This window comes from Lissotriton vulgaris, chromosome 2_1, assembly GCF_964263255.1.
Source record: "Lissotriton vulgaris chromosome 2_1, aLisVul1.2, whole genome shotgun sequence".
NCBI lineage: Eukaryota > Metazoa > Chordata > Amphibia > Caudata > Salamandridae > Lissotriton > Lissotriton vulgaris.
The window spans coordinates 176,524,975-176,539,848 of NC_141687.1; the positions used below are offsets into that span (position 1 = coordinate 176,524,975).

The 14,874-nt window shown below is 44.8% G+C and overlaps 1 protein-coding gene across 21 annotated transcripts in view; it reads left to right on the plus strand.

Moving 5' to 3' along the window:
* The first annotated feature begins 1,283 nt into the window (after window positions 1-1,283).
* Window positions 1,284-14,874, plus strand: part of LOC147729783 (uncharacterized) — a 373,027-nt gene continuing 359,436 nt past the window's right edge. For all 21 annotated transcript variants that reach the window (XM_086954663.1, XM_086954667.1, XM_086954668.1 and 18 more), the window contains exon 1: window positions 1,284-1,439. In XM_086954663.1, the coding sequence (XP_086810789.1) occupies window positions 1,364-1,439 (76 nt within the window). In that variant the 5' untranslated portion in view covers window positions 1,284-1,363. The remainder of the gene's footprint in view (window positions 1,440-14,874) is intronic.

Consider the following 14,874-nt stretch of genomic DNA (forward strand, 5'->3'; position numbering starts at 1 on the left):
AAAATAACACTGGACATCATTTTTAGGGAAGTGTGCCAAATTTTGCAAACGAAAAACATTTCTTCAGTACTCGCACATTCTGGTTTTCTGAAGAAACGAAAAGAACCTTGCTTAATGTTTTGCAGCACTTTGTGCATGAGAGAAAATAGCATTATAGCAGACCTCACCAGACTTTACCTCCCCATGTTCTGCTTGGTGAGTGAGAGTACACATACTTTCCCCGTCAGTGCCGTTTCTGTTACTTGGCCTTCCATTGCCTTGGCATGAAAGAAGCCTGCATTTACTGCCTGTAATGTACCTGTGAGACAAGCTCGATTTCCTCTTCCCATGGTATATGAAATGAGCTGTCCGCCTGTGATGCAACCTATGAAAAAAGCTCGTATTTCTGTTGCCCACGGTGTATGAAAGGCACTCGGCTTGGTGTCGCCCCTCTTTATGTTTCTTTACGTTGTGCGTCAGGGAAGCTTGCAAGCACTCAGTGCGTTACGCCAGTTCCACTCTGACTTTTGGGGTGCTGCACCTGCTGTGTGAAGATTCCATTGCGGTTGCCTGTTGCTGCTGTGTCTGTCCTGTGTGGTGAGGTCGTAATGCGTACTTGCTATATTTGTGTTCCGTATGTAGTTTGCGCTGGTGCTGTCTCCCTATATTGCTCTAGACCGTGTGTCACAGCATTTTCACGTCTGCCGTCCATTTACCATCACGTCTGAGTGCAATGCACGCGTTCATACCGCGTCTGCTTGCGCAAATACGAACAGTCTTCTCACTAGCTATCTCGATAACACATGGTGGATGGAGCTGACAAAAAAGTAAGAGGCAGCCACGCTGGACTTGAATGCAGTGCCAAAAAAGCCCAGGTTACTAATCTGGAGTAAGGAAGAAGGTCGGTAGCCTCGGCAGCATAAGGGATCTAAGGCCGTGTGGGGTGCTTGCAGCTTCTACACCTGCTCAGAAACATGCCCTGGGCAAGGTGCAGCAGCTTGTAGCTGTCAGAAAGAACGAGTTGTGGGCTTGAACCGTTAAGAGGAAAGGGGGAGAGATCTGGCAGGCCCAGGGCTCTTCCTCCTGTTTTCACTAAAGCCTGCTTTGGCAGCCTGCCTTCCCACTTGGCAGGGAATTGGAGACTGTAACGAGCAACGACTGAGCAGAATGAAAATAGTAAAGTTAAATAGCTCATAGTAGGGCGGGAGGGTCTGTCCTGTCCCAGTGATGTGAACCCCTCTGTCTCTCCTCATCCATCCTCCTCTGCTCCCTCCCTCTAACACGCCCATCCCCTCCCCTTACAATCACGTCCCGGGAGCCACACTTGAGGCAGCGCTGGGATAAAACCCACAGCTCAGAAGGGACGGAGGCATTTCTCAGTGAGATGGCGAACAGAAAGGCTGCATCCCTCCTTTGCGGAGTCCTTCTCCTCTCTATCCTGAGATCTTCTCTTCAGGGAGGTGAGTAAGCGTTTCTTTCCTTCATTATGAGAAAGACGCGGCTGTAGGGCCTAGTTAGATCCTGCCTCAAGTGAGCTGCAGTGGAGCGTCATTGGGACACGACCTGCCGGCAGTAAGGTGCAGGGGCATTTAGGTGTGAAGTGCAGACGCTTGAATGGATGGTCTTTAAGAGATGAAGTCGAGAAGCGGTGGCTCTTAGAGTACAGCCAGTAAGGCAAAGGGTCTTTGGAGCACATCTTGCAGGCAGGGCGCATGGGAACATACAGCACACCTCTTGAAGTGGAGCGCCATTGGGGCTTGGAAGACAGCTTGTGATCTAGGGGACAGTGGGAAATAAAGTGCAGGCAATGAGGTGGTGGGCATTCACATGAAAAGGTCAGGCAGTGGGGTGGAGGGCACTGAGGTATGAAGTGCTGGCACTTGACTGGAGAGTCTTTAAGAGATGCAGTCAAGAATCAATTCCACCTGTGGTACAGCCACTAAGGTGCAGGATCCGTGGACCATGAAGTGCATCCAGTAAAGGGGCGGGTGATGGAGACTTGAAAGTATAGCTCTTTAGCTGGGGTCATTGGGAAATGGATAAAGTGCAAGCAGTGAGATGAAGTGCATTGGAACATGAAGGCCAGATAGCGAGTTGGCAGTTTATTGGGACATGGAGTACAGACAGTGAGCTGGAGGGGTATTGGGGCTAGAAGTGCTGGTAATATGTTGAAGAGTCATTGGTACATAAAGTGCATGCGGTGTTGTGAGAGGAATTAGCACACAAAGTGTATGCAGTGATGCTGAGGTTCATTGGGGCAGCAACAGAAGGCAGACTGCAAGTGGACGATAAAGTAATGCAAACATTGAGGTGAATAAGATTTGAACATGGAATGCAGAAAGTGGGCAATAAGTGATTGAGTCATGAAGTGCAGGTGTTGAGTCAATGGGACTTAAAATGCAGGCAGTGAGAATCATTTGGAAGTGAGGGTGTGTGCTGGTGGCACGTGAAGTGAAGGTAGTCAGGTGGAGAGTCACAGGAACATCAAAGGCACAGGGTGAGTTGAGAGTCACCAAGTAAGTGAAATGCTAATTAGGTGGAGGGTTATTGGAACATAAGCTGTTGGTCACTTGAGGATGTAAGGCTTATAGATTTTTAGAGTCATTGAGCCCAATAAACGCAGACCTTGTCATAGGGATAGTGAGGATAGAGCGATATTGGAGAGTCATTGGAGAACTATTGAGTGTAAACAGTAACCGGATGCTCATGGGATACTGAGGGTCAGCATGTGGTTGTGGGACATTTAAGATACGTCACAATGTGGTCGATATTGATTCAAGACATGAATGCCAGACAATATCGAAGGGGCCAGAGGCTTGGACAGTGCATACTCTGGCACCCTGGTGCTGGGTAACCTGGAACTTGAGTGCTATCGCCTGCCCCCTAATACATGTGATACCCAGAGACTAGTTCAGGGTCTTAAACAGAAAGTGCTCCATACACTCACTAAGTATCAGTGAAGATATAAGACTGTATGTATGGATGTGTGCAATATGTGTTTACTCTCATGGGTTTGAGATTGGAGTCTCGATGTATGTTGTAGGAAAACCTGCTGAGCTTGATTTCCTTTCAAGGGTAGGCAGTGAGTTTACAAATGTTGGAGGAATCTCTGCTTGGTTTGCAAGTCTCATTACATTTTAGGGAGATTCCCTGAACCTGACTTATTCTCATGGTTAGGGGTGCAGAGTCTGACTGTTGAATAGATAATGCATGAGCCTGGTGTAGTCTTGTCAGTGAGGGAGGAATGTCTCGACTATATTAGCAGGGGGCCTGGTTTATTGTTATGGATGACAGAAGCGTGCATTTCTGGGTTGGAGGTATATTGCTTGAGCTCTGTAATTTATTCAGTAATAGGAATGTGAGTTACATAATCAGCGGAGGGATCTCTCCAGGTCTGGAGTTTCTTCCTATTGAGTTAAGCACTGAATCCTGAGCATTTGGTTAGTGTCCCTAGAGCTGTGATCCAGTCTTTTAAAATTAATGAAAATCTTACATGGTGAGCTGGGAGGATCTTTCTAAGCCTAGGGTGTATGTTTGGAGAATGCCACCAGGCTTGGATAATGCATCCCTGTCGGTCTGTGATTCCGGCAGTGAAGTGAATGCATACTTTACAGGATGGTGGGTCCTGCACAATGTACTGGGGGACCGGTGTTGGTACTTTATTCCTTTGTACATCTGTGGTTGATTTTAACATATGAATGTGAGTCAAACCTAATGACATAAGGGATTGCTGTAGACTGATCCTTTATTAGAGAAATATGAGTTAAACATTTTGACCAAAGAGATCTATGTAGCTCTGTGTATTACTTTAATAGAGTAATGGGAATCAAACCTAGTGACCTAAAGGAATATCTGAAGATCAGTGTCTCTAGTGGAGTAGGCTGAGTCACACCTAATGACCTGAAGGGATCTTTGTAGATCAGGCTTTTAACAAAGTAATGTGAGTTAAACATGTTGACCATAAGGGATCTTCCTAGATTAGTGGATTCATTTAATGGAGGGATGTGAGTTAGAGTTAGTTACCTAAAGGTCTGGTTTCATTATCCTCATCCATCAGCATTATTGCATCATTCCTTCAACATGCCACTTGGCAGCTCACATGCATACAAAATGGATTGGAATGTCATGTAGCACATTCAATATATGCACTACCTTCCAAATAGGGAATACTGCTGAAAACTCAAAGGAGTGCAAAGAATGTAGTCTTGGCCCTGCTACGACTCAAAACCTTCTTGGGTGTGTTTCCCCAAGTAAGCAAAGCCCAAATTGACACCTTATTTCTATAGTAACATTCCTAAGGGGGATAACTTTTTGAAGAGAATCAGATTACCATTTCATAACATTATGGAATTTTTAAAAACACAATTTTGATCACAAAGTATGATTATATGTGTTAAACAATATTACATCCACAATGTGGGAATTTATATAGAAAACATTTTAAAACGTGCCATAAGACGTATCTTTTTAAAAATAAATGATTCATCATCTACACACAATCGTTTCAAAAACCAAATAAAGGTGGTTATCAGAATTATTGCAAAATATGGTGTATTGCAGGACACTTGTTACCCCAGTATTTGCATTTGGTTATTCTGTGGGCTGAGCCTGATCTTGGCCAGGGGAGGGCACAGAGAAGGCTGATACCTGCAGTGACATCAAAGTTTAACTCTTTCATTTTTCATCATCCGGAGGTAGGATTCTGGGTGAACTATCTACAAATCTTATCTAGGGTTTTGTTATGTAATGCTTTGTATTGCAGATCTACTCTGCTTTATAGTACTGTGAATGGGGGTTGCCAGTATTACCCAACTCATTGGCACCCTGTATCTCAACCTTGGAAAATCAAGGGTTGAGTTGGCCCTGTTTAGATTCGAACAGGTGACCTGTGGATCTCATTTGCAGTTGTTTAGCTCATTGGGTTAGCTCACTGTGTCTGTGTATGAAAGCAGATATGTTTGGAAATGTGTCAAGTCTCACCGAGGGAGGGCGGAGACAGAGGACAGTGCCATTTTTAGGTCCATTTCAACGTTTAGAATGTTTTGGCCAATATAATATTACCGCCGAGTACCGCTGGTGGCAGAAACATGGGAGCACGTGCTTGCTATTTGTCTTACTACGCCTTACTACGTTTAGTATGTCATAGTTAATGTCGCTGGAGAGTCCCAGGAAGGCAATGACAATACAAAGGAGCTAGGCAGAGCTATGCCCATTATCGTTTTTAGGAGCTCATTGGTGATGAGGTGCAGCTGCAGAGTCTCACCGAGTAGAGGCGGGAAAGCACGACAGACCTGGATGCGTTACAGCACACATCATCTCATGGGGGATGCGGCGTCACCAGTGGTGCAGAACAATTTTCAGAGTGTGGGTGCTTCCATCAATGTCACACCACTGAATCCATAGAAATTCCTATCGATCCTAGCATCACACAAAGAACTAGTGTTGCAAATGAGCAGCGCATATTCAGGAAGAGCGTGGCTAAGGTGTAGGATGCAGCTGGTGATGCATTTTGGAGCACACTGTCACAAAATATTACTAAAGCATGGTGTGGTAGTGTGCTTTCATTTACAAACGGGCACATTTTCCATAGAATGACTACACAGTCATTCAATTTTACTGATAAAACAATGTAACACACAAACCATAATGTGTAGAAATTATATTTTGTCGTGGTAGAAAAAAATGACATACTACAGCTTTCCTTTCACACCAACAAGATTGTCAAAATGTTCACTTTACAAAGTCGTCACACTTGACAGTCAGAGAAAGAAAAGTAATCATCAATCTACTCGTTAAAGCCTGACATCTTACTTCTGTCTTTGAGTGCACAGCAAATGTGACGTGATAGAAACAACACTTCAAGTCATCTTTAATGCTCATTTACCTCCTCAGCAACTCTGCTTTCAGCACCTATGATTGTCACTATGGCGGCTCACAGAGGGTAGAGGTAAGGGGAAAAGTTGCGCCCATGTGCATCATATATGGGATCCCGTTAGTGATGCGTTGTCACTGTAGAGTCTCAGGTCAGATCCGGGGAAGAGGGCATACAAGATTCAGGGGTGTTCACAGCACTCAAGAGACTATTTAAGAGAGTGTAACGGATGGGGAGCAAGACACAGAAAATGTATTTGCAATATTTTGAGTGAAGTAGTGTCTTAGCTCCACATTTCTCTGCCTAGCACTGTGAAGCAAAATAGAGTACCTTAAGCTCTCGGACACCGTTGGTGCCAGGAAACCTACGGTGTCAGTGCGCTTTATAAATGCAGCTTAACATTAACATTAACATTAACATCCATACTGTCCGCTGTGTCACTTTGTTCCTGGGCTCCAAAGGGGACTTCTGATGAGATTGCAGTGCAGTGACAGGCATGTAACCGGCAAACAGACATAGATATTTTTTCCTTCTGTCGGGGAAGGACAGAAAAAAGTTCCCCTAGAGCCCTGGCTCACTCAGCTCACTCAGAGCTATGGGGCAAGGGACACAGAAGAAATCTCAACCACACACACCCTATGTTGAATTGGAAAGATGGTACCGGCAACATAATAAAAAAAACAGCAGCTGAGGGAAATCATGTTTTTTTCTATTGCTGTTGGTGCTTTCCCTCTTCCACCCACACCGAGTTGTGGTCCGGGGTTGGGCAGATCAGTTGTCAAAGAGATGTATTGCTTGCCTTAAAGTATGTATAGAGTGGGCTTTGGGTCCCCCTTTCAACCACTTGATTTTTGTAACCAGCCTTTCTCAGCCATAGCCATTAGACATTGTCCATCACATCTTGGCTCAGTCCTATAGAGTAAACCTATCCCACCCAATGCTGTTCACTGTTTCGGTGTTAAGTGTCTAAATTGGGGTGCATAGTGAGCTAAAGAATGATGATGAATTCAACCCACATCTGTGGCTGAGGGTGAGTTTCTGAAAAGTTTCAGCATTCCGTCCATCATCTCCTTGTGTTTGGTAAGTGTATTTATTCATCAGCCTCCACACGAGTGCTTGCATTGAACTTCATGAGAGATTACTCGGCAAATATAGCCGTCTCTGTCTGCTCCTGGTGGCTCCCTCCCACGAGTCTTGATCTAATGTGCAACTGTGCATGAGTTACCACATTGAGGCCAGACCTATTGGCTCTGTTAATGCTTATTATAGTAGGAGGGATACATAGCAGTTTGGAAAAATACATTCTGGTGAAACAAATGTTATAAACGTCTTATAACATTTGTAAGTATAACGTTCTCGTTGAACACTGTAGCAGTTAGCTCATTACATGGTCTGTGGTGTTCTGTCTATATGGCACACGAAGCTCAAACTTTAGCAGATAGCTGATCATAAGGGTTAGATATAGTTGTCTTTACTACATCTAAAGCTTTGGCAATTTAGTAAATATCTGTCTGTTGTGCTTATCATATGAAGTACAGGCAATAATTGTAATATTTCTGTGTGGTATGTGGTTTATTGTGCTTACTGCAAGAGAAGCCCAGACAATGCAGTGGTTGTCTCTGGATGGTCTGGGGTTTATTGATTTCAATGCACATAAAATCCAGACAGTGCAGTGTCTATCTCTGTACGTGGCCCACGGGGTTGTCTCCACATTTCACATGGAGCGCAGTTTGCTGAGTGGCTTGTGCTTTATTTTCTTAATCGCATATGGATCTTAATCGCATATGAATCTTAAAAAGTGTGACCCATATCTCTGCACACAGTCTCATTGTTAAACAGGAAGCTCACGCAGGACGGTGATTGGTTCTCTACATTGTTGATGAATAGCTGTAATTTTTCTACCTGACGTTCTCCCCACGTCTATGATTTTATCTATATGTTGGTTATGGAACTAAAACAAAGTAGTATACATTTGTCTGCTGAGTATACAGTATATTGTCCATTTTATTTCTGAAGTACAGACATATTCATGGATAGTGAAAAACTTGAATCTGCAGAATCTTACTATCCAGGGACAGATAAGTCACAATTAACTAACCAGCAATGCTAGCAGAAGCTAAAATTATATTTAATTTCAAAAGATTGGTTAAATCAAAGAGATAACAAACCAGTCTAAAGGTGTTGCTAAATATTCAGCAGGCATGTCATAGCTGTCTACCGGGGTTGTGAAGTAGTCCTCTATCTATCCTAAGTGACTTCTAAGCCGCTAGCCTCTTTGAGGAAGTAATGACTTAATACATAAATCATTGTAAAAACAAAGGGAACATACCTAGCAGACAAATAAAACAGACTCCTAATCGAGCAGAGTGATGGAGAGGAATGGTTGTAGCCCTGCCCTCTACCTCTGTGCTGAATACAATAACCTACCCCTGTCCTGAAAACAGTCTAGGACCAAAAGCCCCAGAGATAGTTATCTTACCTTAAAATCTGATGCTTCAATTAAGAATAAATTATAATGTATTTTCATTTAACTAAGAAGAACGTGTTTAAATTGTCAGATTAAGAACATTGTCTTACAAATGTATCGTGACACAAAAAGATCTTTTGGCAACATCTATACAAGTGTATCAGCCATTTAGAAATACTGTCAGTGGTAAACAATAACAAAACATTCTCAATCGGAGGACAGATTTTGCAATTTTCTCATGCTCAAATAAGTCATCCAAGTCGTAGTTTCTGCTTCTCTTCCCCAGGCTCGGTCTGAGGAGTCTCTCAGTGCCAAGCCATGCACTCGTAACTGGCAGCATTGACTTTGGATTAAATCTGAAGTTCATAAATGCCGAATTGGTTTTTATATTACTCAAATCGTAATGGTACATGTATATTCCAATTGAAGTCAAGCAGTGGTTTAAGGAACACCCTGCCCCTACTGACTTAGAGCAGTCATTCACTAGCTTAACACTGCATAAGCACATTACACTCATTGCTTACAGGCCCCACAGAAATAATTTAGTTCACACTGTAACAGCTGATATGCCTGCCTGGCTGATCTTTTTTGACTATTGAATGCTACTGCAGGAAAGCATAACATATACACCATCTCAGATTTAGAAAGGTAGTTGGAATAATGTGCCCAGTTCCCAAGATACCCTAGATGTAGCTGCCAAGTTTTCAGTTTGCTTATATGCAACATTTCCCTGTTTTCAGTGTTGACATGTGTAGCATTTTAAATGAGGGGTGGGCGGAACGCGCGGAATTGTACTCAGTGGAATTCCACTGAGATAAATAAAAACTCAGTGTGATTCCGCGGAGTTCTGCCCATCCTCGTTTAGTAACTGGTGTAGGCGAAGGGAATGAAGGGGAACAGCAGTACTTGGGATGCCGGGCACCTATTTTAATTTGCCAGTCCCCATAGGACTATAGCAGAGCCAGACATTTGGCTCGCGCCTTGCCGACCTCTAGCAAGCAACTATCAATAGCTATTTTCTTCGGTACCTTACTGTGGCGGCTATTCTCACCCACCTAGTTTTTTCTGAGTCTGTTTTGTTCTCTGAAGTTGTGGTTTAATACTTTCCGATAGCTGCTCTTGACTGTCTGGTGCTCCTCAGCTGTGCCAGTCTACCACCTCTGTGCAGTGTTTCACATCCCCAACCTCTGCCTTCACAGTCAGTGTTACCGTCAAACTGTCTTCCAACATCTGGCAGCAGAGAGGTCTCTTGTTGTTACTGTCCTTACATGAGGAAATTCTCTGGGCTGCGTTGCTTGTCTCGCAGTCTTGCTGCCTATGTAGTTTCCCCCTTCTAATCCGGGCTGTAAAATGCTTTCCAATCCCTCCTAATCCTTGCGGCCTAATTCTCCCTACCACCCACACCACCTGTAGCCATCATACCAAGTTTATCCTGTAATTTCTCACCATAATCTGTAAAAACAGGGCCTGCCCATCCAAATGCAGCATTGGCTCAACATTTCCCAAACTCTTCCTTCTGGCACCATCACCATCCTTTTAGACTCCTCTGGCAATTGCAAGCAGTGATATCTACAGACCTGGCAGCAGGTTCACCAGACATCATATGAGACTCATGAGGGACATGATAACGAATACATTTGCATAGTGATATTTGCAAATGATAAGAATGCAGTCAGCTGCCTAATTCGAGTTGGCCATCAGCTATATTGCAGTCTGAACGTCACAAATATGGCAGCCAGCTTGGCGTTTAAGGTTTTGTACTTATTGTATACGATGCAATTGACATGAAGGATATCCTTTGTTGAATTACGAGTGAAGTAATGGCTTGGGGTGCGTTTGTGTGTATAGCGACATGAGTAGGACACTGATTGCCAAACTAAAAAGCTCGGGATCATTCACAAGTTCTCCGTTAACAATGATGCCATGATTTTGGCTGTACTTGTTTTCAGTCTGCTGACTAGGTACATTGATAGGTTCTGGAATAAATGCCTTCACTTTGGTGGCAATACCAAGGGTGATGATGGGCGGGGCGTTTAAGCAAATCAAACACTCACCCCCAGTCAACTGATCTGGGTTCAATCCATCATCATTCTTTAGCTCACTCCACCACCCCAGTTCAGACATGTCAATATGCAAATCAGTCTGACCCTGGGCCTCATGGGAACACTCCAGCCCGAAATGCCATGCCATGTCTTCCCTAGACCGGAAACAAGCATCCTGGGACTGGTTTCAGGTTCATAACCCTTGAAATCTTGAATCCAGTGGCAAAGTGAGCAAGGGACCCAAGTCTGGGCATACCCTGCCAACTTAGGGCGAACAAAGCGATACCAAAGGGGATGATGGACGGAGCGTTTGAGCAAATCAAACACTCACCCCCAGTCAACTGATGTGGGTTTAACCCATCATCATTCTTTAGCTCACTCCACCACCCCAGTTCAGACATGGCCATATGCAAATCAGTCTGACCCTGTGCCTCATGGGAACAGTCCAGCACGAACTTCTGGTGACTTCTGGGACAGAAACCTCCTTCTTCAAGGGCGCTTCATGGGGGTGGAATGGGACCACCTTCCCGCACTCGAACTCACGTCCTGCTGGGCAACTCCCTCTGTGACGGCCGCACGTCTCGGGTGAATTCTGGTTGCTAGGCAACGCTTCGCAGCTTGGAAACTCGGCACAGCACGCTTTTCGTTGCGATTACAATCCCGGGCCAGCGGCGGTGATGAGACGCGCTGTGTCTTGACCGGACCCACTTCTCCCCAAAGCTCTTCCGAGACAAACGCTGGGCGCTGGACCACGCATTCGGTGACGTAGAGGGGATCTCACCAGCAGAGTGCTTCTCATAAGTGCGGGCTTCACGGGGAATACACGCTGAGCGCAGGTATATGAACACAGCGCTGAGCAGATGATGTTTTGGAAAATGTTTATATCCGTGAGTTTTCCTGAAACAGGAGGCCAGCTCTCTTCAGGCCCTTGGAGACTCTTGACTTCTGGACACAGCACACAGCAAAGTCCTCAGCAAGCAAGGGGGACACAGCACACAGCAAAGTCCCTTGGTCACACCCTCAGTAGATTCAGCAAACTGCAGGCCAACACCAGAGCACACAGCAAGGGCAATACTTCTCCTCAGTTTCTTCATTTGATCTTTTTGGCAGAGGTTCCTCTTGATTGTAGAAGTAGTCTAATTTTACTGGGGTTTCAGCTCTTACTTTTATACCCCAAAAGTCTTTGTTCTTCACGAGTTAGGTGTCCTGGACCCAGTTCAAACTAGTCTTCGGTGCACTCTGCCAGTGCACAACTTCTTCCTTTGTGAAGGTGGGCCAGGGTCTTCAGACGCACTGCAGGAGGTGGAGCCAGCATTGTGTAACGCATGCACAGCCCTATTCAGGCCCAAAGTGCTACACCTCCCACCACTCCAAATGTAGATAGGTCTATTCAGCCTAGTGCTGACTCACCCAGACTCCTGTAGCCACCCCAGCCCCTTTCACTCTCAAACCAGACAGTCAATCCAAAACCAGGAAGGTTGAACAAATAAAAAAGTGGCAAGAAAATAGCCACTTTCTAAAATTGCTATTTTCAAACACAGAATCAAAAAAACACTTTTACTAAAAGATGTGTTATTACATTCTGAGTTCAGGGATACCAGACTCTAGTGGGCTATCTCACTCCTATGGGAAGATATGCAGATACACGAGGTACACAGCATTCCCATTCTATCCTAGGGACAAGATGGCTTCTCAATAGTGAAAAACGAAATTGGCAGTATTTCACTATCAAGACATAGTACACACATCAGTACATGTCCTACCTTCCACATTCACTGCACCCTGCCCGTAGGGGTACCTTGAGTCTGCTATAGGGGTGTCCTGTGTGCACAGGAATGGAGATGTAGGGACTGGCAAGTGGGTGCACTTGTCAGGTCAGGATTGCAGTTAGCAACTGCGCGCAGGCACTGTGGTGGCAGGCCCTATACATCTCTTTTAGGGCTACTTAGGTAGGTGGCAAAATCAATACTGCAGGCCCACTAGTAGCATTTGACTTACCGGCCTAGGCACACTTAGTGCACTTTAATAGGGACCCAGTGGTAAGAAAAAAATGGCAATCATGGATAACCAATCATCATAATAATTCATACAGGGAGCACTTGCACTTTGACACTGATCAGCAGTGGCAAAGTGCCCATAACATCTAAACCAGCAAAACAAAATCCGGCATAGCATTAAAAATATAGGGGGTAGAGGCAAGAAGTCAGGGAACAACCATGCCAAGGATGCAAGGTCTAACACCTGGTAGCTGTGGAGATGGTGTGCTGGGGCGAATCCAATTGTGGGTAGGGTGGGTGCCGGTAAACTCCAGCATGCGGTGGTCGGCAGAGTTCTTGCCAAACATGGAGAGGGCAAACTCCACCAGTGGAGCGGAGTTTGCCATCCCTGCCTTCATTTTAATGCCTTATGTGTGACACTCTGAATAACACTTCATTCATTCATTCATTTATTACATGAATTTGCATAGCATGATATATTGGTCTAGAGACTGGAATTGCTTTCTCAGCAATGAATCCCGGTTCGGTATTGGTGATACACAGGCAGCCGTTTTAGTGAGCACAAAGCTCACTACCCCCACCCGTCACCCCCAGCACTTCTGTTTTTGTGATTCTTGTGCTTTCAGCATGAATAGCTCCTTTGAGTTAAAGTGTCTACTTTCAAAGGGTAAGAAGAAGGGAGTATGAGACGAGTGCCTGTGAATTGGAATTTCACCACAAATTCACTTCCATTGTATTTGAAGAAACAAGACTCACTAGTTGCGACCTGATGGCAGATCCGTCTGCCATTGTTATCATCATGACTCATATAACTCTCCCCCCATTGTTCTTTACGGGCGGCTTGATGAACAGAAAAATGTCCAACACGGTTTTATCTTTTAGCCAAGGCTCTAGCAAATAGAATATTGTGAAATGTTTCAATGCATTCTTAACGCCTTAACCACGGCGGCAATTCCACCACAGTGCAGGCGTTCTGATGAGTGGGCGAGGCTGCGTCGGCCGTTGGCCGTCGGCAGCACTGGGGTTAACAGTGCCGGACTAGCCGTAGCGGGCACCGGGTGTTAACCCGGTGGGCCACCAGTGTGGGGGCTGGTATTGGGCCTCTGGGGGCCTTTTTTTGTTACCGGGGGCTGGCAATATTGCCCCCCTGTAACAAAATCATCTGAAACCGGCCTTAGCAAACAGCTCTGCTGCCCCCCCCCCTTGCCCCACAAGGGGGGCCAGCCGAGCAGTTTGCCAGGGCTGGTATTGGTTCCCAGTCCAGCCCTGATTCTTAATATAACTCCTTTCTAAATTTCTCTTTGTCCTGCTATATGCCATAATAGTATGCATAAAGCATTGATGCTACAATCCGCTCAAACCTTTTTTGTACATGGTAGTGTAGTAGTCAGTGGAATTATCCTCAGGCTTTTCTTCATTAATCACAGGCAAGGACTGTTTTCCCCTGCATCATTTTCCTTTGACTCTGATTTAACTTTTTCTCCTCATCATCCTTATAACATTCCAGTAGTTTCACATCGCCTGATCCCCAACAGTACATATCTGAGCAAGTCAATTTCTTGCTCCGAGTTTAGAGTTCTTTGAGGGTCAAGAGCGTTGTGTTTGCCTTTTCTGACCCAGACTAGGCATAGATTTCAAATCATATGATGTTACTCTGCTTTTTTACAAACCACCCTCTGACAGGACATCAAGTCCATTTATATGAATGTGATCCGTATATAGTTTGAACATATCATTCATTACAGGCTCAAACCCCACTTTATTTAACCCCTTTTCCCTGACTCTTTTCCAGTCCTTCAGGCGAAAACATATTCATTCAATCATTAGTGATCAGCACAAGTTGTGGAACTGTACTGCCTGAATGAAAGGTGCAGGAGTGATGTAGTGGTTGGTATTTTTCACATTGTAGAAAACTGAAACAAAATGCTAATTATCTCCCTTACCACTGTGCTATCTTATTTGTTACCTCATTTCTCTCTGTTGCTTCTGCTACCTCACAGTTGTCCAGCAAGATATATATGGGTTCTCGGGGGCCTGGGAGTGAGTTCCTATGTGTAATACTTCTAAACACAACCCAAGCACTCCGGTGGGTTTCCTTCAAATGGTTATTTATTCACTATGTGCAAACAAACAAACAGAACCGTTTCACCTCATGCCTTGATCACTGTAATTATGGCGTATAGCCGAAGCGCGTCTGTTTGTTAATGTTGATAGTGGCTGTATGGGTTAGTAAAAGCATCTGAGATGCGCTGTATGGGTGACTAAGTGTGTGTACGGCTGTGTTGGTGAATGAATGGATGCGTCAATGGTATATGCGTCAGTAACTGGGTATGTGAAAGGCAGTATAGGTGAACGTTGGGGCATATGAATGAGTGATTGCAAGAGTGGCCAAATGGGTGAGTGTGTGCTTGTGTTAGTGACTGTATAGATGAGTGAGTATGTGTTAGTATCTGTATGAATAAGTGAGTGGGTGGGTGTATAACTGTATAGGTGAGTAAGTGGCTGTGTCATTGACTA